The 26,926-nt window shown below is 37.6% G+C and overlaps 1 protein-coding gene across 1 annotated transcript in view; it reads right to left on the reverse strand.

The window, feature by feature from the left end:
- GALNT2 (polypeptide N-acetylgalactosaminyltransferase 2) overlaps positions 1-26,926 on the reverse strand; it is an 89,711-nt gene that overhangs the window by 16,944 nt on the left and 45,841 nt on the right. Inside the window, exons 2-8 of the mRNA XM_041424171.1 lie at positions 22,883-22,973; positions 20,271-20,424; positions 15,181-15,279; positions 14,548-14,615; positions 13,595-13,660; positions 10,419-10,540; positions 3,260-3,347 (exon numbers count right to left, since the gene is read on the reverse strand). Of these exons, the coding sequence (XP_041280105.1) occupies positions 3,260-3,347; positions 10,419-10,540; positions 13,595-13,660; positions 14,548-14,615; positions 15,181-15,279; positions 20,271-20,424; positions 22,883-22,973 (688 nt within the window). The remainder of the gene's footprint in view (positions 1-3,259; positions 3,348-10,418; positions 10,541-13,594; positions 13,661-14,547; positions 14,616-15,180; positions 15,280-20,270; positions 20,425-22,882; positions 22,974-26,926) is intronic.

Below are 26,926 nucleotides of genomic sequence, written 5' to 3' on the forward strand. Positions count from 1 at the left end.
TGCATCATTGTTTAAACCGGAGGCAAGTGCTAGAGCACCAAAATCTTACTTTCCTTATGCATATACATGTAAGTGTGAACACACAATAACAACCGGTCTGGGCCTGTCATGAGTTAAGCACAGAAGCACAAAGATCACTAGAAGAGACAAGATCAATAGGTCACCTAGCAGCTTTCTACATTAGAGCCATTAAATTACCTCTTTTAGGCAATGATACAGAGGTGGTATAGGACAAACTTCCTATAGGAAACACTTTTTTAACAGTTTTTGTGATTGGTTATGCCCATAAGCATGAACATCTATTAAAAAACTGCATAAGACCCATAGTCATCTCCCAGTACACCTAGCAAATCAGCCTTGTACACTCTGTCTGCTGCCAAACACATTTTGATCCTATGAGGTCATGTAATGAATGATTTCCAGACTTCTGGTGCACAGATGTCAATAGTTTTCATTCTCCAGTATAAAGATAAAGGAATAACTTTGTGGGGAAGTGGAGAAAAAAGCTAATGTAAACAGACAACAATTACAGCCTTATAAACTGCCTGTCTGCATCCGTAAAGGTGTATAGCAATGACTGATGTAGGAAGTTAAGGACTCTGCAGTTTTCACTTTAACTCATGAGATACTTATTACACACAATACAGAAATTACCCTGCACAGTCTTTACAGCATGCATGGCAGCTCCTTCTCTCCATGTTTGTGTATTTCATAAAGCATTGCACTGTAAAAATGAAAGACTGTCAAACTACTCCAAAACTCCAAGTAGCAAAACTGAAAAATGGCTACAACCCACAGTACTTCAAAGCCTCCAGCAGGAAGAGTAAAATGAGTTCCAATAATTCCATGCAGTTAAAAAGCCACATTTCATTCTAGATAGCCAGCAAAATTACTTGCATCTGGGAGAAGCTGAAAAATGCACTGTCCTCCAGAAGCAGCAGCAGTGACAGAGACAGTTACTGTGTACTGCAGTGAACACAAGGGGTCTCTTTTGGAACACAGCACTCTCACAAACTGAACAAGTGTATAAAGTCTCTACCCATTCAAAACTGCCTTTCCGTCTCCATTTTCACAGGCTCTGGGAAAAATCTGCACTCAATGAGATAGTATCAGTAACTCTGTAAAAGGAGTATTTTTAAACACAGTGCATATCCAGTATGAAACTCTATCCAGTGTAAACTGCATCACAGGCATACTCTAAATTATTAGCCCTGAGTTAACTACAGCTTGTTCCAGGTGGTGTTTCTCAGGGTGGCATAAACAGTTTCAGAACCCCCCCACACCCCCCCAAAAAAAACCCAACCAAATAAAGAACCTCTAACATTAAATGCATGGGTTTAGTTTTGGCCAGATTTGGGAATTACTTTGGACTTGTCCACTTAGAAAACAAGTGTGTACCATTTGATGTGTTGCTTGTCTTGGGTGATTAAGTCCTTTCAAGACAGACCAGGCACAAATGCTGTCCCAGCTGTTTCAACTCTCCATGCTTCAGCCACACAGACACTGTACCTAAGGTTGAAAGCATGGTTCTGTTTCCATGTTTAGACTTGGCCCCAGTGAAAGCTTCTGTGGTGCCAAATGCTGTAGTGCCTCTAACATGGCAATCTGTCTTTTGGGACCTGACAAGAAATATATTATTTATATTTCAACTGACCCTCAAATAGCTTGGCATGGCACACTAGTGTGTGCAAAATTTCCATTAAGGTCAAAAAGAGACAGTTTCTCCCTCCTCAATCAGAAGTACGTAGGATTCATGCACCTTAAAAAATGAAAAACCCAATCTCTTATCGTGTACAAAAGGAAAAAATGAGTACTAAAAATAATAGATAAATGAATGAATTAGATAACATAGATTCAAAGATAAAGCATGAAGGGCAGTAGTAAGTGAAAATCTCTCAATCCTCTCCCACTTAACTTGGGAAGAATTTCGCATGAACCCAGCAGCCACCAATCTGAGGCTTCAAAGAAAGAATTCCTCCTCCTCCTCCTCCTGACAACAATAAAAGCTACACAATGGTATAGGGATTTCTGTAGTTAATATTTAATGAATAGATTGGGTAAGGGCCTTAAGGTTTAATAATGGTGGCACGTACAATAACACAGAACTATACAATAGCACACTGTGAATATATGCACCATAGGTGTAATTTCAAAACGTTAATTAAAAGGATGTAGAACCTCTCACCTCCAGATCGCTGGTGAACTTGTAGCATATGCAACATTATGCAAATAATGCTTTTATTTTAGTTCACTGCAGCAACCTAGGTGACCAGTCAGAGACCAGAATCTAAAAGAATAGATTGGAAACTGGTTTTTCCTTCCTCACTCCAGAAAGTCCATTAAGAAAAAGATAGGACACTGTGAGAACAGCACTCTAATTTTTACATTGTGACTCATTTTACAACTTTTATGCAGACAGTTCTGTTTCTAGGGTTGTGGGAACAATTATTTACACATAATAGTTAAAAAGGGGGGTAAGTGGGTAGAGAACAGCTATTTTAAATATTACATTCTTGTCAGCACTGAATGAAGTTTTAAAGATCTCTAATAAGTAAGGAGTTTAGCAAGTAGTTGCTCTCTCCCTCTTTGAGAAAGAAGATGATTTTTTTTATTTATTCTTGTTTAGGGCTTCAAAAGTCTTCTTGCTATTTGCTGTCAAAACTTACACTACCTAGACATATTGAAATTGTAGCGTCTCACTTCAACGGGGGAATGGCAAAGGTATAAACTCTACAAATTTTCATGGTCACATGTGAGTGTTTTCACAATTACAGATCATGGCTAACAAACATTTATTTATTTTAAACATATTCCAAAGCCTTCTGCTTATTCAGAAGAGTTTAATTTTTTAAGCAAACCAACATCTTGAAAAAAACCTCATAGACACTGCATTGTTGATGGGCTTCTGAACTAGTGAGCAATTAAAGCCTGTGTTATCTAAAAAGAGAACCATAAGCTTTGGCTATTAGCTTTTTCTGACACATTTACACAACCCTACAAACCTTGGAGCAAGTCTTGCATATTGGCAAAAGGCAGCATAAACTTATAAGAATTAGTATAATTAAGATGAACTTTTAAAGCAGAGAACAGTAAGGCCAATTAAAATCCAAGCCAAGAAGCAAGTGACCTATGGAACTTGAAACTAGATCTAGGAAAGGGAAGAACCGTATGTTAATTGCCCATTCCACAACTGCAGTGATTATGAACTTTGATTCTTGATGGGTTTTTTTAAAGTCTGTATTCCAGTACAGGTACATACCGCCTTTTAAATCAGCTGACGCCCCCACGTACTGGAAGTTGTCCATATTAATTACATCAATAATAGGAGACACAACTCTGGTCTTGTCCTAAAATAAATGTTAGAAAGTAATATTGAAATAATGAAATCAATATATAAAGATTCAGGCAGGATGTGATGTTGAACAGTTCAGCAGGATTTCATTAGCATGTCTCCCCAGCTCTCCCCCTACTTCCAAAGAGCCCATGCTGTGAATAGCACTGCTCAGCACTGCTTCAGAGAGCAGAAACCATAGGGTGTAACTGGAAATCCTCTTTCTATTCTAGGCTACTTTTATTCAGTAATCCCCCTTGTCTGACTTGCCCTTGAAGAAGGCAGCAAACCTGTGATTCTAAAGGCAGTCAAACAAACAGCCCTTTCATTTTTACTTTTAAACCAAATGCAAAGAAAAGCATCCAGACAATTCACATTTTTCACAGCAAGTCTCCAGCCACGCAGTGGACTACAGTCTTATTATTGCAACCTTTAAGGGACACTTAGGCCTTTCTGCAATCAGAAAGGTCTTAGGTTAATGCCAATCCATTTCACTCTAGAAGAATCACACTTCAATAACAGATACTCAGATAGGAAAGAGAACCTAAAAAGCACCTCAAACTCATGGATACTCATGGATTAATCTCCAGCAGCCAAGATTCCAGTGGTACAGATAACCACAGTCCTCTATCCAACCATGGTCTCGTATACTATTCTGAGCAATGTTAATTATTTTAGCTGATGTTTTTGCCAAAATAGTTTAGGAACAAAAATCTTTCCAACAACTCCACAAGCATTATCCAACAGAATCACAAGACCTCAGTGTTCTAAAATAAGACTCATCTAATGTTAGAAATGCAGTATCATAGTTAAGCCAGTTTATCTCCGTGACTTATTGCTTGAATTCAAAATTAAAGTTTGGAGCTGCACAATTTAACATCATTCAGAGAACAGATAACTTCAGAACAGCATATAATCAAATATGTGAATACAAAAAAATGTTTTGAACAAACAGGAGATATTTTGGTTAACTCCTATTACAGAGAAACTGTTCTCATGGTTAAAAGAAATACAATCTAAACATCTCAATTTTAGGAATTTATTTTATAAGTATGTCTTGAAACAACACCACCTATATTCTAAACAGTGGTTCAAGCAATGTATCCCCCTTGCTAACCAGTATTACACAGAACAGACTGGAACCAAATTAGTATGAAAATAGCTTGAGGTCATAAGAAGAGACTTAAAAGCAACTTAGACAAATGCTTTGCTTGGTCCAATAAGAACCTTTAACACCCATTTTCTTTTTATTGAACCTTAACTATTCAATCTCTGCTGATTTTAAATAAGCCCTAATTACATAAATGGCATTTACTAGGTCATTCTGCCTGAGTGAGCAAAAGGTCATGAATTTCTGTATCATCCAAAAGAAGAATTCAAGCAAGTCCAAGAGAATTCAAGCTGAAGACTAAGTGAAAAGCTGAAGACACATTGCTTTTTCCATTTCCTTTACTATCACTGCAGCTATGCCAACCAGCCAAAAATTTGCTTTTATGAGAAATATAATATAACATCTAATCTGGTCTCCTACTAAGAATTAATTAGTTTGGTCTAAAGCAAACTAGAAATACAAACAGAAAAAGGCCAGCCTGCCATATTCCCCCATGGATGACATATTTAGCTCCTGTTTCTGCTAGTGATAGCCTCAAGCCCATGTTTGCAATGGCAAGAAAGGCACAGTTTTGCTAACTGTGTTGTACTTGGGAGGCAATTACAATTTACTGCACCTTCACTGCAAAGTCCTCTGTGTGTGTGTCTACCTTCCTACATCACTGAAATGCCATGCCCTTATTTTAGGCATTCTATATACAGTGATAGAATTAAGAAACTCCCTTAAATAAAGACTGATGAGACAAAATATATCAACCTGTCCAGTTATTCACAGTATACCTACGAGCATAAAATACAAAAATGAAAACATCCTTCCTTTCTTTCTTTTATTCCTTAGCTGAAATTGAGACAGTTCATACATCTATGCCCCTTACTAAAAGTATGTTTGAAGAAGATGTGGTTTTTTTCAAATGGTTCTACTTGGTCAGGTTGAACCTGGTGGTAAAGCTGCCCAAGTTATCAGGTGTCACATTAGGCAGAGCTTCATTTAGGCTTCAGCTTATCTCCACCAAGCTGCATAGGCAGGTAGCATGTTGTCTCTATACACCTGGGCTTTTACTGCTGGTCTGATTATTTCTATCAATATCAGTGCCACACCACACTAACACTACTTGCTATACCTAACATATTTAAACAACTCCCAGTTGCTTCTCTGACAGCCAAATACCCAGGCCATGTGCATCCAGTCCTGTGTATAACCCTCACATTGCTGGCTTGGAAATGTGCTGCCCTTCTGTGACTTGAAATTACAGGATTTGCTCAGTAGCAAAGCAGAAAAAAGCTTTGTACATTCTTAAGGTGATGCTTTGCAGAGCATTAGAAAGTTGTTAATTCAGAGACTGCTAAAAGAGACCTTGTGGGACTCCAAAGTAAAGAGTTCACTCATTTAAAAGACTAAAAAGCAGCTGGTCACTTTAATCACACCATGGATAAAATAGTACCTTGCTTTAGGATAATTTAACTTAGAAAATCTTTTGCCTTCTAATGGAAGGCACAACTGGAAAGCCAGGTACTTCTTGGTGAATATAATGAAAAGAAATAGCCTGCAACACTGCAAGTCTCTAGCAGCTGAAAATTTGTAGCAAACCACATTATCTTGACAATTTATAAGGAAGTCATGAATACTCTGGAGAATTAGACTTTATATATTGTTCTTATAAACCATGAGAAATTATCCTCAAGATTCTGCATTCATTGCTTCCCCCTTCTAAAAGTCTCAAGACACTTCAAAGATTGAACTTCACAATACTCTTAAGAGAAAATAAAAATATTTTCCTTTTAGCATCAGTTAAAAGTGGACTTACTCAAAGTCAAAAAATCTAATACAGACATGAAAAAGCAAACCACATCTCACTTCTTAATCTTAGTTATTTCTTCCTTTTAATATCATCTCTGTTTTAAAATACCTTCCTAAATGTGACAGAGGATTTACTGCTACGCTATGGAAACAGATTAGTCCAGTTCTGCACCAGAATATTTCAATTTATTTTTCTCATATAATTGCTGAATTCTAAGAACAGAATGTCAAAGTGTTTAGAAATATGAAAAGGAAAAAGCCAAGTAGATGAGTGCCCATGAAATTGCCAGTAGTTATAATGTTTTCAGGACTGTGTATACTTACTACTATGCTGATATTTTTGAGGAATCAAAAGATTAACCTCCACTGTCTCCTCATTTAATCACACACACACACAAAAAAAAACCCAAACCAAACCAAACAACACCAACCCCAAAAAAACCAAAAACCTAGAGGGCATAAAAGGTAGCCTTAAGAATCAAGCAGAAAACTACTCTCCAGGAAGGAGCAAAAGATACAGCAGCTCTAGGTTACATGAGTATCTGTACACCTTCTGAATTCTAAAGCAGTCACGTTTTGTGTATGTTGCTTCTGCATTGAGCTTTTGCCAAATTGCTGTAGAAAAGTCCCTAGCAGAATCAGACCCTCTCCAGAAATGCTAAGCAAACATGACTCCTGAAAAACAGGAAGATATTCTAACCAGGAAATCATCTTACAGAAGAAAACTGCAGGATGGATCATGCTTCAATTCAGGAGGAAATCTTGATATCTCAGGTGCCAGAGGAGGAGCTTTTTAAGCTGGTTATAGCACATCAGATAGTGTACTGCAGAACTGACTTGATTCAGACTGTTTCTTGGAAGTTGTAAATTCTTATATTGTAAAACACACAACTAATCTCCTAAAACTCCAACAGAAATAAATACCAAGTGGGCAATTCTGATCAGAAATAAAAAAGGAAAAGCCATGCTTTCTACCAGATACACAATAGACACAGCTGCCTATCAAAAAAAATTATATTCATGAACAGGAGCCCTGACCTGAAAAAAATTACCAGTGAGGCCAGAGCAGAAAAGAGTTCACGTCTGTTCAGCTTCTTGTCACTGAGACTATCAAAAAATGCTGCCAATTAACATCAACTAACATACACTGTCTGTCCTATCCGCTGAATTAATCCATTTAAAATAACAAAGAGCTATCATATACAATATATAAACACTAACCCAGCCTTAATTATTTGAACAACCAGAAAACTTAAAAGCTGCTTTTTCAATCCCCATAGCTGTTGGCTGGGAATCTTTGCAGATGACAGTTAAATGGAATTCTATATTCATTATTTATTTAACAGTACATCAATCTTTTAAGACTAGAAAAATATATTCAAACAGCTGAAAACTATTCAGTGGCACACAATTAGTGCGCACTGTGGTGACAATTGGAAGCAGCAAGTTTTGAAGGATCTAATAATTCACATGCCACTAAAATGTAGCTGCTGCAAAAAGCAAAATATGCACCAGCTTCTCCAACCTAATACACCCCATTCAATGCTGGATCTTCACAAAATTGCTAGTAATTCAATAAGAGGTTTTACATTCTGTTACAATGAAAAGGTAACACTTTTTCAAATTCCATATCAGTTTCAGAAAGATAAATGAGTATGACCTGCAAAAAGTCATACAGAAGAGAAACGGGAAAATTACCAAATGCAGGGTTTTGCTGACCAAAACGATCACTACTCTTCTCATTTCTTGAATAAATAGATGCTTCAAATGGTTTACACAAAAGACCTGAAAACAGTTCCCATGTCCTAGAATTCATTAGTGCTTTAGCTGCAAGCATTCTCCACTTCTTTTAGAGATATATTTATGCCTTCAAGTTTATTTTCCTAGTTAATAATTACAGAGAAATTCCCCCAATTCTTCTGAAGCTACAACACTTTAGATGGGTAAAAAAAAAATAGGAGGAAGTGCTATGGTACCCATGCTCAAGGGCTGATTAGTTATTTCTACTCCAAAACTGGATTTCAACTGCTGATGTGTCTTGGGCAACTTGCAGTATTTCTGGAACACCCAGTAAATATAACAGGCTATGGCCAATTTTATGAGGTTCAACAAGGCAAAGTGCCAAGTTCTGCACTCGGGTCACAATTTCATGCAATACTACAGGATTTGGGATGCTGATTGACAGCAGCTGAATGTGACCCAGCATGTGCCCAGGTGGCCAAGAAGGTCAATGGCATCCTGGGCTGGATTAGCAACAGTGTGGCCAGCAGGATAAGGGCAGTGATCATCCCTTTGCATTCAGCACTGCTGGGGCCACACCCCAATCCTGTGTCCCATTCTGGGCTCCTCACTCCAAGATACTGAGGTGCTGGAGTGTGTCAGAGAAGAGTAATGGGGAGATATGAAGGGTCTGGAACACAAGCCTTTTGAGAAGGAGCTGAGGGTGTTTAGCCTGGAGAGAGGAGTCTCTGGGGAGAGTTTATGACTCTACAACCACCTCACAGAAGGATGCAGCAAAGTGAGGATCAGTCTCTTCTTAGAAGTAAGAAGAATAGGAAAGAGGAAATAGCCTCAAGTTACATCACAGAGACTTGGATTGGGTATTAGGAAAAATTTCTTCACTGAAAGAGTGGTCAAGCATCGGAACAGACTGCCCAGGGAAGTGGAGGGGGTCACCATCCCTGGAGGTATTTATTTAAGAGATGTGTAATGTGGCACTTCAGGGACATGGTTTAATAATGGGCTTGGCAGGTGCTTGGGTAACAGCTGGACTCAATGATCTTAAATGTAATTTCCAACCTATATGATTTTATGATACTAAAAGCATCACGGAACCAAACACAATAAAGAAAATCAGTCATCAATTGATAGCTTCTTCATTGGCATACCAAGTATATGGGGTTTACTTCCTTCTTTCTCCCCCTTTCTGTTTTTGGGGAATGCAAAGGAAAGCATAAGGTGGGTAACTGAAGAACTGGGCATTAACCAGAGTAGCTCAGCAAAACCATTTTGATCAGAAGCATTTTGGAACCAAACCTTTTCTGGAAGATTAGCTTTCCAGAAAGGGAATGCAATTAAGAAAGAAGACAAGCTCTGTTGTCTTCAGTGTTTCTCAGTGCTTTTTTGGAATTACACTTCATTCAATTTCCACTTCAACTGAGTTCTTCCAGAGCAAGTTAACAAGTATAACCAACCCCTGGAGAAAACAGTATCGTTTCACTCTCAATCCTCTCAATTGTTTTTCCAGGACACAGACTAAGCATCATTTTCATAGATGCTGAGAGGTGTTGTGGTGCACCAGTTTAGTTGTTCTCTGGCACTGGGTGATTGGGAATTTGCCCAGAATAGTTTTGTATTGCACTGTATAGCTTATGTTATACCCTGTGGTTTGTTACCCCTTTTCCCCATCACATGGTCTTTCCCTCACCTATCCCGGTACCACCTGGTGGTCTCTCCCCTGGGTTGCCCCTCCCCTCGCCACTCCTCGCTGGTATTCCATTGGCTGTGGACCTCTCCCTCTGTCCCCATCCCGGGGGGGATAAGAGCTCCCTACTGCCAGGAAACACCCTCTTTTCTCCCATGGGTTTGTCTGCCTGATGTGTGTCTTGGAATAAAGGACAATGTTTCCCACGTGGAGGAGAGCGCTTTTCTAATCTTTTACCTTTGTCTATGAAGTATCATGTGGGCAAGGGTCTATAGCTAGCCTGAGTGGACCCCAGCAGCCCAGGGAACTTGATTCTTCAGAGAGCCTCTAGTTCCTGCTAGTTTCCATGAGAATTTTGGTTTGACAAGTCATCCTCTCTATTATCACACTCAATTTTAATGAGGCATAAAGATTCAGGTAAACTGAATCACATCAAGATGATACTGGTAGAGGAGAATCATACTTTGCTCTAAAGATTTTCAGCTTACTGAGGCAGTCCCCAAAGAAGCAAGGAAACATATATTTGAAATACTTGCAAAGATAATAATAAATATTCAGATTTTATGTTCCTGTGTTCACAGATTAAATGAACAAAAATATGTTTTAATCACAGAACACTCCAATCATCTCCATCATCTTAAATCAGGGAAAAAGCTTCCTTAGGAAAATGAATAAAATTAATCTAGTATAAACCAGATGGCTTTAAAATTTAAAAGCTGCTTCTTCAGGAAATTACTTTACAACTCTTTACTAACCTCAGCTACTCTTTCCAAAAGCGGTTCCAGCCAGTGTTCATTGCACTCACAGTGACTATCCAGGAAGGTCAACACTTTGGCTTGTGCTGCATCTGCCCCTCTGACACGGGAGCGCATCAGGCCTGAGAAGTAAAGATAGAAAGTTTTAAGTACTTCCTGGGGAAAGCAATCAACAGCAGTGAGAAACTATTGCATTCTAAGTTAGTAATGAGTCAAATTACTCAGACAGGCCAAATACACAAGCTCCATTATCAAAATCAGATGCTCATTAAGAATTCAGTGAAATGACTTCACACCAAAGAGCCTGCAAGTGCCCAGCCTGCACTCTACAGGTTTCCATCTGATTTAAGCAGAAAAAGCAAAGTACCTTTTCAAAACAAGTGATACACGAATACAGACGGGTCTGTATTACCCTAAGTGGCATTTACACCAATAAATCTTACCGAAGATTGGATCTGAAAACAAGTATGTCGCCTGAAGTTCTACTATGCAACTAAGGAAAGCACCATAATTAATTCACCCTCCCCAGCTTTTTGCCACCCCTCATCTTAGTACTTACCAGAGTCTGTACACTCTTCTATGAACTTCTTCAAGAAATAACCATGCTTCATTGATTCCCATCTGAGAACCTTATCCCAACCCATTTGTCTTTCCTCTGTGACTAAAGACATTCTCTTGTTTTGCAGTTTGTTTGGGGTTTGTCTGTTCTGAATAGATATATTTCGGCAGAAACTTCTGGCAATACCAAAGGGTTCTTCTCGTCTCTATGTCTCGGTTACATAGATACCCTCACTGATTTACCTTTCCTTTACCTGCTGCTTTCCTTCCTTCTCTTTTGCTATTTGTTCATTGGATGACCTCACCAATCCTTACAAGTCCCTTGCTCTACATACATACACAGCAAGCTTCCTCCCATTCCTTTCCAAATTTCCTCCCTACTTTCTTGTCAAAAAATTACTATTCAAAAAATTACTATTCAAAAATTCATTGATTTCTTTTTGTCATGTGAGAGCAAAGCCAGGCCTAGTTTTGGGTTTTTTTTCTTTTTCTTTCTTGTTTGTTTCCCACTAAATCTGTTCTGGTTTGTTTGGGCATTTTTCTCCCCCGAATGAAAAACTGTAAAAGAGTTGAGCCTGTTACTTACTCCTCCCTTTACAAAATAAATGTGCAAAACATGACTATGCCAACAGTTGTGTTCTGTTGCTTAAGAGGAAAAGCTTGTTTGCTCTGACCAACATTCAATAACAGCCCCATCAAGATTCTTTTCCTATCTCTTATTTCAAGTGTGAGCACAGTTCCAGGTACATGCTGTGCCATGGCTCTCCAACATTTTACATTTTATCTGCGGCACACTGACATCTAACTGTACCTCACTGACTTAGTGAGTGCCTCAATTTCAGCCTTTGAATCTGGTCTGTTCAGTTTTCCCACATCAAACCACTCCTCAAGCACTATTGCTATATTTTCTTCTTTTTTTTTTTTAACTTCTCAAATTCCTCCCCCCAGAGCTTATTATTTCTAAATAATATTATTGAAGAGCCGTCTTACTCTAATTCTATAGAAAACAGACAACAGTGTTTCTAATTTCAGAGTTTTAAAAAAATGGATGTGAGCACTTTGGTCATTGAGTCCTTTACAATCACATTCAGGCTTACGATGAATAGAGCTGAAAAGGTTCCACTGAACATTTATTCTGTAGACTATCACACCTTCAAACACATCTGTTTCCATAACAAACTCTGGTACTAGAAATGAGACTAATAGCTACTTATATTGATTTCTGAGAGAAAGGCAGTTAACGTCATGCCCTTCACTGACACCACCTCTTCACTTCAACTTTTGTTTTAAAACACACTGCTTTCCTCTATTGTTCATACTACTGGGCTACTCTTAGCACACATTGGTTAATTTCACCAATTGTCTTAAATTTTAACTTGTATGTGTAAAATTTAATCTTAATCTCACAAAGATACAAACTAATACTCTGTCTTCTATCTGCAAACAGTTCTCTTCTGACATAGTAGAATTTGTCAAATTATATTTAATTTTCAGATACACTGATGCATATTCCTAAGCATGTATCTAAATATTAATTTGCAATGCATATACAAAATTACTAAAAGAAACAAACATCAGAAATGTATTACTTCATTCGGATTTTTCCCTTACTGCTATCCATCTTCAAGTGATACACTGAAAAATGACATTAACTTACTGAGAACCTGGCAACCACAGCAAGTCATAAAAGACCTGCTTTCCTAATAAGCCTTTTTTTCACAAGTATATTCCAAAGAGAATATTTAAACACTAAGAACCTATCACTATTGCACTAACTTTAATTATGGGACAACACATGTTTTGTGCATGTCTTTTCCAGTTCCTGACAATCTAATAATTCCAGCTCTTCCCCAGGCCAGGTCAGCAGTCTCGAAGATATAGCTTATAAAAATTAGCAAGCACATATGTGCTAATTCAGTTAGCTATTTCAACTGTCAAATCTCAATTATTATTTCGAACAGCTGTAGATAACAGTTACCTGTATCTAATACTTTAAACTCCATGGTCAGTGAGCTGCTGACTGAAGGGCTCAGTGATGTGACACCACAATTTACAAAGCACCGTAGAAGAAAACACAAATGTAAGACAAATTTGTTACAGGGCACACTGGCTTCAGCAAATCCAGCATACTTGGTCCCAGCCCTCCTGGCTGCTCAAACCCGCAAATTGTTTGTTTGGCTGTCCATCAACTCAATCATAAAATGATATCTAATAAGGGAACCAGCAAAAAAAGAGGGCTATTTTTAAGGTGCATCATTTCAAACACAGATATATTTTACAGTGAGACCTTGCATACTATGGAAGCAGCTTAACTAAGGATTCAGTGCAGGAAGAGAAAGGAAAGGTTGAAGATTTAATGCAATTCCTGAAGGAAGATCACACTGTAAAAGCCAACAATGGGCAATTGTGCACAGAATAATATGGAAATAATCACAATTACTGTTTTTACCTGCACAATTACCTTTTTATTATTCCTTCTACTAGTAGATTTATAGAGTGAAGATCTCTCTTCCAATAAGGAAAGTAAAGCAGAATGTTCCATTAAAAGACTCAATGAAAACTAACAGACAAGGCAGCACAGTGGAATTTGTATCTTACTTCCTTAAAATTAAGCCTACCTTCTCGCCGATCGTTTCGAAGAACACGTACTTTTTCAATTTTTCCCAAGAGAGCCCCATCATCAGCTTTAAAAAAACAATGATAAATTTAAGAATTTAAAAAATAAAAATGTATCAAGTGATGAGAACCAGTTTTGTGTTCAATACTGTATACCAGAAGAGAGGCCATCGTCAAAGAAAACAAAAGCTTTGTAGGTGAAAATGTTTGTGGTCATAATTAGATACTCATCTTACAAGAAATAAAGAAAAATTACCAGGCTAAGAGATTATTACCTTCACCATGTTACTTAAAGCTAGCTTAATTTTACCATCTTGATATAGTTTTATTTAACTATTTTCTCTTTGCTTACTTTAGACAGTTTCTGCATTGCATAGAGACAAAAAGCTTCAAAAATATTAAATAACCTGCTTTCTTTGCCTATAAGAAATCACACTTTCTAACCAACATTAAGACAAACCTGACCTAAGCTAGTATTAGTAAAAGTATTAATGCAAATATATACATTAGCTGCTCCTAAGAAACATTACTCTGAGGTCCATTTCAATTGTTTAAACTTCTATCATGAGACACTAGTACCTACAAGACATTGACTTATTTTAGATTCAGTAAGATTTTTTATGAGAGACTGATGGAGGCATTCATTTAAAACAACACTACAAAAACATTTGTTGCAAGCACCATGGGTTTTATTTTTATTGAAGATCACATACTATGAAAAGGCTCTTTTTAAGGATACACTCATTTCCTGTTAGCTGAAGGACAAGATATACTGGAAATATTTGTAGAGACTTCACATTTCCACAATGACAGATATGGAAGAGTTAAGACCTGGTTTTGGCCAAGTCTCTAAAAACTCCTATTCATGTGTTCTATTCTCAACTGAGTCACCTATCAGCACCAGGAATCTTACCAAAATAAGCACAGTAAGGTAGGATCCCATAAAAGTACTTACGATCATTACTGTAGTCATCCACTAGTATGATTTCCTTAATAAGATGTGATGGACTTTTTTTAAGGACACTGAAACGGACCAAAACAAAAAAAACATTCCAGCAGTGTTAATTTTCCGTAATAATGTCAAGAAAAGCAGTTACTTAGTTAAGCTGCAGTAGAACCTAGTGCAGGATGTTACTTTCAACAACAGCTGTTGGCCTGTTCTTACAAAAAGCATGAAAAGAGGCACATGTGTAATTTTGTGTCTTCCTTCTTCCCTGACTCTCTACCTCCCCCACCCCTACTATTCCAGGCCCAGAAATCAGGGCATTAGACAATGTCCAACATGGAACTTTTCCAGATATCTTTGAGTCAAATATCACCTGGGAATCCATCTACCCTGACTTTTTCTTGGAACAGCCAGCCTGATAATCAGTCCCATACTTTCATGCATTTTAGTTAAGGTGATCAATTTTGTTTAAGATCGCTATTTCAGGATGTAAGAACTGAAGATCTCAATGAAATTAAAACTTACCTTTTCCTCTGCAAGTAGTTCAGAATAGTTCAATAATGGGTTGCTACTTCTCTTTCTTATCACAAGCCAACAAGAAATTAATGGCCTTAAAGAAAAATTAGGCACTCTTATGCATACCTGACAACAGTTCGAAGCAAAGCAGATCTTGCCTCGTTGTGAAAGGTGATCACCACACTAGTGGCTGGCAAATCTATCCGCCACTGTTTCCGTTGGCACCTGAAAGAAATATAACCTTGTCATTTCAACCTAACTTTTACATCCCAGGCTTGGGAGACTGCCTTCACTGCAAAGCATTATCTATTAAACTCATAGACACGCTGCCCAAGAAGAATGAAATAGCTTGTTTTCAAGTGAAATTATAATCAACCTTTTGGCACTTTTGGCAGCTGTTTTAGTACATGAAAGCCTAAAAAGTCAGCGGCAGATATGGGCAGGTTCAGACAAGTCAACAGACCATCATCATTGCACTATGTCAAATGTCTTTTGTCCAGCTGAGTATGAAACCAGAGCCCTTCTTTTACACTAAAAGCATTCAATACATCCAAGGAAATAAGGGTATTTTCAACAAAAATGCACAAGTTCACAGGCTACCACATGTTTCTTCTTCAGAATGGCATGTGTCCGCTTCTCCCTACATTTTTAAAGCTCCTGTATCATCCTGGCCTTACTCATAGATAAAACTAGTTTTCTATTCTAATAAGAACTTGTAAGGATCATAATATTCAGAATTTGGAAAATAGAGCTAGCTGCGACAATGCTGAGCCAACTAAACACAGAACCATATCCTTCCAAACCATAAAGATAATAAATATTCTATCTATGTCAACTCATTTTTCATCACCTCTATAAACCTGAAATTAACATAATAAGCAAAAATAAGCAAATGCCAAAATGCTTCCTTCAGGACTACATACAGTTAAACTATTTAATCTGATAAAATAAATCTAAAAAAGATACTATGCTCATTGTATTAGAAACTAACAGTTCTAGAAAACAATGTATATTGAATTTATGCCAAAAGCATTACAATGTGACAAATCATGATATTGATTACCGTTTGTGCAGTGACACACACCAGAGATGTATTTCTTCCACATCCTTTAATTAAGGGTAGAGTTTTAACAGCCCTAGCTGACTTCAGAAAGAATAAACCCAACTAGCATACACCTGTAGCAAATTCAGCAGCAATTCATTTCAGTACTTATTTCAGTAATTCAGTGCAGTATTAATCAGACCAGTTTTTAAGAGAAGTTTGCCACCCACACTTCTAAAACTAGGCTTCTGCCTGTATAAAAGCCCACTCCACACCCAATTAACATCAGCAACATACATTGTAAACAATGCAACCTCCAACTTCTTGGAATCAGAGAGCAAGCAGTAATGTGCTTCTTCCCCTGGCCCTCCCTACAAAAACCCAACAACCCGTGGTATTTTTGATACTACACAACCATAGTGTGACACACGTTAGCCTGCATGAAACAAAACATTCTCATGCTGCAGTGACCTCACTTGGCTCTGAACAAAAACAGAGTCTACGCCAAGCCTGCAACTGCTGTGTCAGATTAGCAGGGCTGTCTCTGGCTTTGTGGTGGGCATACAAGATGGCTTTGTCACTAGTGCCCAGCGTGGAACAAATAAATCTCAAATGCCTGTGTTCCTGAAAAATAAAGAGCAGCTCCTCTAGTGTGAGCTTCTGGCAAGTCATCTAGACAGCTAAAAGATGTGCAATTATTACACTCTAAAGTCTGCTGTGCCAAAGAAATTATTCTTTATCCTGCTAGCTTTCAAATTACCTAGAGAGGACAGAGCTACTGTGCACGCAGTTATCACACGAAGCACTTGCATTAGAATAATTAAAAAGTCACATTAAATGTAAATTGATCTCTTCGGAGAAGACAGCACTTGAGCCAGATCACATATTAGGGGGAATTACTCAAGGCAATGAAGCTTCTCAATTTTAAGAAAACTCAAGAGAAGAACACTGCTTTGTATTTCTGAGGGAGAAATAAGACTTCTAGACTTCCAAATAAAACTGGAGGAATGTTTCACCAAGTATCACTATTTTCAGCACTTCATAAATCCCTGCTTTAACTGACTCAGTATCAGTCTTCCTCCTACTCTGCTGTGTCAACAGGGCCACAGTTAAAATTCCAACCAAAGAAACAATGTCATTATTTTTGGCACAAAGATTAAACTTTGTCTCCTCAAGCTGCAGCACTTTTACATTACACAATTTTACATGCAGAGTAAGAAAATGTATTTAGTTAAGATTAACTAAATAGTTAAGATAGAACTTGAACTGAAAATTTCAATCAAGACCTTCAATGTTTAACATAGGTCAGTAAAATCAGTTAAAACTTGAAAAGTACATTCCTTCCCCCAGAGATTTGGACTGGTTCATTTAATTAACAATTTTTTCCCAAAACCTCTGTGATTTGTTTGAAAACACTTTGTGACAGAAATACGCATTTTAACCAGTGCAAGGAGAACATTCACTTCAACTGGGACTAAAGACACAGGAAAGTTTGTTTCTTCTCTACTTAATAATAAAACTTGAGTGTGAGGACAGCAGCTTCTAATAGCCAAATGACAAAGAAAACAGTTTAGTGCAGCTATAGTACTTGACAGCAATTCCTAAAAAGCATCACAACACAAATTAGAAGACATGATCAGAACAGAAATCACTAGTCCAAAGCATACATGGGGAACATTGGTCCACAAAAACCATGGAGTATTTAATCCTTTATCCCACTTGGGAAACTATTTTACACTGACAGAGGACACCTCTACGAGTTTCCTATTACAACTGCAACAACCACTTGTCACTTTCTGCACCTCCAAAATCTACCATGAAACAAAAGAAAACACAGAGGTTTCCTAGAGCAGTTGAAAGTGGTGTTTGTGAGCATCAGCTGGAGTGAAAATCCATGTTCCTGCTCAGAATTCTGTCCACTTCCTTTCTTACCTTGTATCTGCCTATTTCCCCCTTCTTCCTTTTGCTTAGAACAAAGGCAAGCAGCTAAAATGAGCTGCACCAAAAGTATCTTCTGGTACTGCTAGCAGGCTTTCACAAAAAGCATGAGGAAAACTTCTGTCTTCCTGCTAGTAAAAGTTTGAATGATGTAAAAAAAACACTTAACAATACAGTATTAAAAGATGCATAGTTACATTCACATCTACATATGTAAAGCAGAATCCTGATAAACTGCTTCTAAACAGCCTAGAAAATTTCAGCAATTAAAAAACTCTGATATGTAATTTTTTTTTTAAGTCAATGAGCTTCTTGGACACACCAATAAAATTAATAACAACTTACTTAAGAAGAAACAAAGTATTTTCTCACCCAGGTTTCTTTCCCTAAAGAAGACTGCAATAGCTCCACAAGAGATCTTAATCTCAACCCAGTTGCCTTCAATTTTACTAGAAACTAACATGCTTCAAAGTGTGTCATACTCAGATATTCTTCTTCCTATGGCTATTGCTTTTGTTCTTTCCATTGCACACTTCCCAAAAAAATATTTAATGCAGCTTTTTCAGCTTTTGCAGTGAAAGTTCTTCCCAACATAGAAAGAAAATGAAATGCAACGCAGCAGGGAACTCATTAAGAACAGCTTGTAAGAATGATTGCTTCAGTTTGCTTTTCTGTTTGGTTCATTTTTTCTTTAAAAGATGACTATTCACAGACTGATAGGCACTTAAATCTGCTCCATGGCACAGTCTAAGTAATAACCCCAGCTCAGATATAGCCTTTCCCCAGCAACATCTCTCTTCTCTCTGGGTTCTTTTTCAGCTCTGTTTAGTGGAAAGACTTAAGCAAGCCAACATATACTAACAAGACTAACAGTTAAAAGAAACATCGCCATTGTAATGTAATTTATCTCCATACATCCCTCTTAAGTTATTCTCAAAGGACAGCCTTTGTCTTTAGAGACATGCCCCCCCCTCCCTCCCCAAGGTTTTTAGGTACCTAAAAAATTCCAAATTCAGCAAATCTGAATCATAAAAACTTCTAAAAGTTGGTAGTTGAGTTTGAACTCTTGGAAAAGAATACCTGATCTAAAAAGACAGAATACATTTCTGGTAGGAAAAAAAGTAGTATGCTATGAAGAAAACTCAAAAGTAATTTTAAACTCCTCAGTACAATACCATGGGCATCGTGCTTTTCCCCGCTTTCTTGGCAACAGGAGAAACACCAGGTTCTTCCTACTTGAACATGCAATTAACAACAAATTACTTGATTTATTCCATCTACAAATACTTTGCGTGAGGAAACCTAAACCCACACTATTATACAAGGGATTTCAAAAATTACTGAGTTTCTGTACAAATTTTCTTCACTAGGCCATTTCTGATTAAAGAGCTTTATGGGAGAAAACAGGAACCTTCCTGTTCTCTTTCCTCTTCTGAGGTCTTTTTCAGCTTCTTCTACTTACGAATCTGTGATTATACATTCATCCTAACTGTAGAATTAATTAGGCAAATGAACGACATACAGTTGGCTAATTGTATGTTTCAAGACTGGCTTGCCTAGTTTTTAAAACCAAACCAGGTTTTGTATTTTCAACTTATGAAGTCCTAAAGAGCAAAATTTTTTTAAGCATGACTCATGCAAGTTATTAAATCCTTTTTAAAATGAAGGTGTTCTCTAACCAACAGTAAATAATATCTTTCGTTACTGTGAAGGGTACTGTTTCCTGAAACTGCACAAGCAGCCTGAAGTATATTTCTGTGTTTACCAGGGTGTGAATAAATTGGTTCCTTTAGGTTTAGAGTTGACAATCATCACATACAAACACAATCACAGAGTGACTGAGATCCAAAGTGGCTACAGCAGGCTCTGCACTGGGCTTTGAATATCCCTAAGCCTGCAGACTTCACACCCTCTCTGGGCAACCTGCTCCACTGTTTGATCATCCTCACTGTGAAAGACTTACAAACAGAAACTAAGAAATGCCACCAGATAAACAGGAACAAAGAAAGACTGAAATACAACACTACTTTGGATATATAATACACACTGATGGAAATCCTGGAAACAGAAAAACTTGAATAAGATTTATTGTTCTTTAACCCACTGTTCAAGGATCAGGGAGTTTACTGTTACTGTCCCTTCTAAAGCTGGAAACTCCTGCTTCAGAAAAAGCAGCTCAAAAGCAATAAATACAGAAAGGCTAATCCAAGCCAACATGGCTCAGTTTGGCACTTACTGATCATGCCTAGTGTCAGGAATGCTCCGGTCCATTCGCAGTTTGTCGCTTTCCACCTGATTGAACTTATTCCGTGCGTACGGATCCTGGCCAGATCGCACCACGGTAGCACCAACATAGGCGTCCTGATCAAAGTCTTGCCACCAAACTTTTCCTACAGTAGAAAAACAGGGAAACATTCAGTTTAATATCCATGATTTAAGGAACAACATTCAGTAATCCAAACACAACTGATGAAATACTTAAGTAATTCAACTTCAACAGTACCGTTAACAGTGTAACATCAAAACTCACTTTTGCCTATTAAATTTGTCCAGACTAGCCTGCAAAATAGTATCAAGTTTTTAAAACAATGCAAAGAATCTGCAGAAATATGAATACCAAGCTTCACTGCCACAAGGATTCAGAAGTTTGCCTATATTAACTGAAAATAAAGAAAATAATGATTTAAGGGTATATAGTTCTGTCTGTGACACCTTTGATGCTAGATGCTAGAGTCTAATACTACCTTGCAGTAACAACTCTCCTGGTCTGTTACACCAGGCCATAAGAGACTACTAATCAACATATGAAATGAAAAACCCATGACCTGCTCTACCTCACACTTAGTCTTGCTTCTCATTTCAACCCTTCCAGCTTCTGATAGCTCAACCTGTGACACTTCCCACTCCCTTTAATACCCAAGCAGAATACTTAAGGCCACTGGGAAAGTTTGGTCCAGAATACATAAACATTCAAAAATGGGAAATAAAAACTGCTGGAAGGTGCAAAATTGGCTGGTCTAACACCACAAACAAAATTTGTAGACAGGTCTGTTAGGCAGAACAAATAACTGAAAATATCTGCCAGAAACCAACTTAAATAAGCCAGGCTCTTCAACTTTTGGGGATTTTTTTCTCAATACATACACAAAGTAAAGGCACTGCTAAAAAGGTATACATAGATAACCAGTCTTCTTTTCCTTCTCCCAACAGTAGCTAAGACAAGGCAGGCTAAAGGATACAGAAAAAAGGCATCAAGAGCAAAGAGCTTATACTGTACCTGGAGAGCCTGTGACTGAAAAAGAAAAATTCTACCTCACATGTTCCTGGGGGTGGAAGTTCCCAGCTGTTATGAGTAGAAAAGTTGTCCATTTTTTAAGTTGCAGAGTTAACAAGTTAAACCAATTGCTGTTGTTAATAACTTCAGGTTGTAATCACCTGTTTTTAATAGTTTTTCTTCAGTTACCTGTTAATGGTTAGAAATCAGCTCAATTGTCCCTCTGCTGCTTCCCGGAGGAATGACACCTGAAGCTGCAGGTAGCAGGGGGGGAGGTGACGTCAGAGCTAGTATGCAAATGAGGAAGCCCCTCACCAAATCTTGGAAGAAAAACCCCTAAAACAACGTGCCAACACAGAATTAAGAGATCTAAGTGACGTCTAAAGGTGAGGAACTTAATCCTGTGTCTGCCAAGATCCTTTTTACCTCTCACCCTAACTTAAAAGGAAGTTGACTAGAAAGAGGACCTCGAACGTCAGACTGAAAGACTGAAAAACTGGAATCTCCTACTGCTTCTCGTGAGGATGGAAGCCCCAGCTCTGCCTCCATACAAGCGGACACAGCTACATCATCCTTCTCCTCCCTGCCACTCCTGGAAGCAGTGGTGGTGTGGGCGCGACCCATCGGTTTCTCCCTACCTGAGCTGATTTTTTTAATAAAGGCATTAAAAAGGAGAAAGATCCTATTTATTTCACCAGCTGCTTAGAATAAAGTTTGCCTTGGTTAGTTCTTTCTGCAAGAACTCATAGTATTTCAAAGGTTTGGCCAAGACGTATTTGTAAGCAAAACGTGAGGATTCATAGAAGAGAAGCAAAACCTGTGATGCTACCTCATCAGCAGCTGTCCTTGTCACAGGTTAAACTTTTTCAATTGTGTAAAATATTCCAATTAAATTTTCGTTTTTCTGTATGCTTTAGTATGTCAATTGTAGCGATATATGAAATCTCTTTGACGTGAAACAGTTAAGCAGCAAAAGAAGTTTATAGAAGCATTCACATGAAATGAAGATTCCTTAACACTTAATTTTCCTAACTCATGCTGAAGGCATGAGGATTTCACTCAAACAGAATAAAAATCACATTGCCCTGTTATTTTCCAGCATACAAATACTGAGCAAGCATGAGGAAAAAATAAAGTACACCAGCAGCACAGTTAGGAAAATCTGCCAAATCAAAAGCTAGGAAAAAACCTAAAAAAGTATGAACCTTGGCTGAATCTTCAGTCAAAATAACAGTCCCAAGGTGACTTGTCTGTTGCCTGCCAGCATCATCCACCAAAATAAATGGACTACTTTTGTACCAGAGGCTTTTACAGTATCTCAAACCTATTGAAGGACAACACAAAGGTACTAGCAAAGAACCACTCTCCCTATTGTTTTATCTCAAAGGAGCAGTAAAGCAGGTAAGATTTAAGGATGCTGAAGCTATAAGCACAGAGAAGTACATGGTGCTAAAATAATTCTAGCACTTTCAAACAAAGAATTATTAGAATCAGAACAACTGCAGTGTTTTATGACTTTCACTGATAAATGTTTTATGGCTATGGATCTTTCATAACAAATCTTACTGCAGTACCTGGAGGCAGTGTCTCCACACTTTGTGCCTTGTCTTCCACATCATTGCCACGCGCTTCTTTCCTTTTGGGGTCGATGTCATTTGGGTCCTCCTGAAAAAAAGTACATAATCTTTAAAATAATCTTAATTTAGTTTTGTGTCTTCAAAGTAAACTCAGTTTTCCAGATTTTAAACGTAGAGTGTTCCAAGAAAATGAGGATTTTAAGAGAAACAATGATTATTCTCTCCATTTCTTGAAAAACACAACAAAAATTGAGTCAGACTTTTGCAGTTAATTTATGTAAAAATTCTTCTTTGGAAAAAAAAAGGAAATCTATTAGGAAAGATGGAATTCTTTTAACCAGTTATGTTCAAAGGAACTACATGGGCAAAAAGGTTAAGCAACACCTGAAGAAATCCCTGCTCTAACAAGGGACAGACTAAAGAGAAATTTATTTGAAAAGAGAAATCAGGTTATCTAGCAATTATATCCAGAATGGTAGCCTTACTATTGGAAAAATACTTCCAAAATATTCTCATGTGTTAATATCATTGGAATTTATGCTGGGCTTCACAGGCAACTCTGCTGGATTTGTGATTGCAGAGATATTGATGATTTAGATGGGTGGGGGGCAAATAGTTTCACCAACACCCTCCTCCAATTTCCAGCATTTATTCTGAACCTATAAAACTCATTTTCATTTCAACAAGGAAAGAAAAAAAAAATCCCTGACCACCACACTTTTGCATTCTTATCAGCACAAAAATACAAATAGGAAGCTGGAATTACCCCATTAAGCATTTGGAAATGGAGAAGAGGCTAACTTTAAAACATAAAAACTAGTAACTGCATGGACTGTATGCCAATTTGCACACTACACTTAGCCAATTGATTTAAGTGCCATCAGCTTCTGTTGTTCTTGCACACTTGCCGAAAGAAATTCCGTTTCCTTTTCTAAATCTGCACCAAAAGAGTCCCATCCATAAAACCAGTTATATTTGCAGTATCCTGATAAAGACAAGACCTTTACTACAGCATGCAAGAAGATACAACACTCTGCCTATACTAATCACTGAGTGCACTGAAGCCAAGCAGTGCAGAACAATTCTCATCTCTTACAGAAATCTGCCAGTCTCCAGAGCAGGGTGATGGTGTATTAAGTGCATACTGGAAAATATCTCTGCTGTCCCAGCTCCTAAGCCACATCTGGAGAATTCTTTGATGGAATAGTAAGTAGTTGGAGTTAAAGGCCTAAGTTATGCTGGGGAACATTTCAACCACAAACGATACCATTTCAGCTTGTCCCCAGGCATCTCAGAACCTTCCAATGTAAATTCAGCTTAAGTCTTTAAGTGCTAAGTTGGCAACAATATTTAGAAATATGTTGAAAAAAGCATAATATTTCTAAAATACTGAAATTAAAAACTAAATACAGATGCTTCCCCCCTGCCCCCAAGAAATACAGCTAAATTGGTTAAAAATTGAGTACTGCTATATATATATGCATGCTTTTCATAGCATTGTGCATCAAGGGTCCTAGAGAGAAGGAGTTTTAACAGGTTCTTATACTACATTACTACATATCCTCATTTTGGTACATCCTTTGGGCTACTGTGCCTTGTGGATATCAATTGATACCTCTGTTTAGAGAAAATTTTATTGTTATTGTCCTAAAGCTAACAAAGAAAATCCACATCAACACAAAAACACACTCCTGAAACCACACGACACATCTCAAGAGAATGTTTGTGACTCACACTGAGGGAAATTATATGTCACTGTGCAGAGTCCCACCAGAACAGTGAAATAAATACTTGCTGTGTTTTGAGAAAGCTGTATTTCACTCATTATTTGGCTTTGTGCACCATTTTAAAGACACTACAGAAACATTGAAATCCAAGTTATCAACTGTAGCTGTAAAATTCAATGAAGCTCTTTACTATTCCAGATGACTGTAACGAGTCTAAAACACATGTAAGTTGAAAAATAAATGCAAAACACCTGCTAAACAGTAGAAATAATAATAAAAGTAATAATGCAAGGGTTTCTCCTGTAATTAAAGAAAACAAACTATTGAGTGCTTCCTCATTGTCCCTCTCCCTTTAAGTCTTTGGGGTAAAACCCTGCCTTCCCATTAATCTTCTAGGTAAGGTGCATGTGCCATTGACAATAATTATTTATCAAGTGCTTCCCCTCTGGATTTTGTTGCTGTTGTGTTCTGTTTTTTTATAAAACAAACAAACTGCCAAAGGCAAAGTTAGATTCAGAAATCATATGGTTAAATGCCATTTTGAATTCTTATAAATTTGACCCTTTCAGGAAACTACTTAGCACAGCCATCAGACATTTTGACATGAGCCAAGCTGCCAGGATTGAAGTTGTCACTGTATATTGCTTGATGCTCAGCTTGCCTCCTAAGACTCCTAATAAAACAGCGTCATGATGGGACAGTATGGGGCATTAAGGGATATTTACCTTGAACTTTGTGCCCTAGGTTAGCACTTTGGGGCTCTAAAATCAGCAACTTAGTTAAAACTGACACACTGTTGTAAGCACTAACTTTCATCCAATTAAGACTTTGGAAGGTACGTGTGGGAAATCCCTACTTTTTAGGTGCAAAACAATGCTATATGCTTTAGCAAGAACTTGAGAGCATGAAAAGAGATGAAAGCAGCTATTGAAACCATAGGCATAAACACACCCAGTTTCTTTATAACATTGATTGCAAAGTGCTTCAGCATGGTAATTTGGTGCTATATAGGAATTAATCATATGTTCAAATGGCATTACCATGTTGCCACCACTACAGACAGAGTTGCTTTTTCAGCTTGCCTCGAGTGAAACAAAATCCCAACTTCTAATGCGATCTTAAAAGGCCACTTGCTTCTGAGGAGTAATCTTCTTGGTAGAAGACAACAATGCTGGCACTGACAAAACTCATTCATACAGGAAGCTAAGCTTAAGGGGAGATTGAAAGCAACTTAAACTGCTTAAGAGGAGGCACAGCTCTTTCATTACGAGAGCACAAGAGGGAGATCTAATGAATAAAAATTAAAAAGAAAAGGCTACTGTATTTTTCTACATTAAAATACCACCAATACTTTAAAATAATATTTTCCTGACAGTTTTAAAAAGAGCTGGCAATTTCAGGCTACAACTTGGTATGTAAATTCACATGGACAATCACTTGGAAGTTACTGACAAATAAAAAGGTATCTGCCAACTAGCAGACATTGACCACACATTAGACGCACACAGAACACCACTAGAATAAAACCTTGTAGCCATTGCGCATGTCATTATTTTCTTAGGCCTGGGCACATATCAACAAGAAAATAAGTGCACACCAGCTAAAATGCAAGTGTTGCAGGGATTTGGCATATTTTAATTTTACACATCATGTCACTACTTCCCATTAATTTATGATTCAGTAGTAGAAGACATGCAAAAAACCAAAATGCAACCTTTCCAGTCCATTCCATGGGAAATATTAAAGATATTATGGTAATATTTTTAACATAACAAATAAATGTTATTTATTTAATTCAATTCTCTATATAGCTTTGTTATTCCTAAAGCTCTGAAACTAAGGGATGTACATTTATTTAACAATTTGTTAAAACATTCCTTGCAGCCATAACCTTGCACATTTCATTATGGTAAATTGACTAATCAGAAGGTGGGGTAGAGGTTTTTTAGGCTGATTAATCACAGAGTTGCCGCAACTTTTTCTTTCAGGACACTGTAAGCTCTGCATGCCTCAGAAAGCCCACATCTACTGACAAACCTTGCTACTACAGCTCACTTTCCTTTCCTTGCTCAACTCACTCCATTAAGACTAGCTGGAAGACCGAATTTGAGATATGTTGAAGATGCAACATCAAGCTTTTTTGAGTCTAGTTTCTGAGAACTAGACTCAAAAAAATTGATTCAGGAAATGATTAGTTACACATTTGCAGCTGCTCTGCTGCAGGCAAAGGATGAGGTAGTTCAAATTCAAAGCAGGATTCAAACATTTTTCACAGCATTTCTACACATATACAACAAGACATGATCGTATTCCA

This window comes from Onychostruthus taczanowskii, unplaced genomic scaffold (genome assembly GCF_017590055.1).
Source record: "Onychostruthus taczanowskii isolate IOZ18803 unplaced genomic scaffold, ASM1759005v1 scaffold111, whole genome shotgun sequence".
NCBI classification, from domain to species: Eukaryota; Metazoa; Chordata; class Aves; order Passeriformes; family Passeridae; genus Onychostruthus; species Onychostruthus taczanowskii.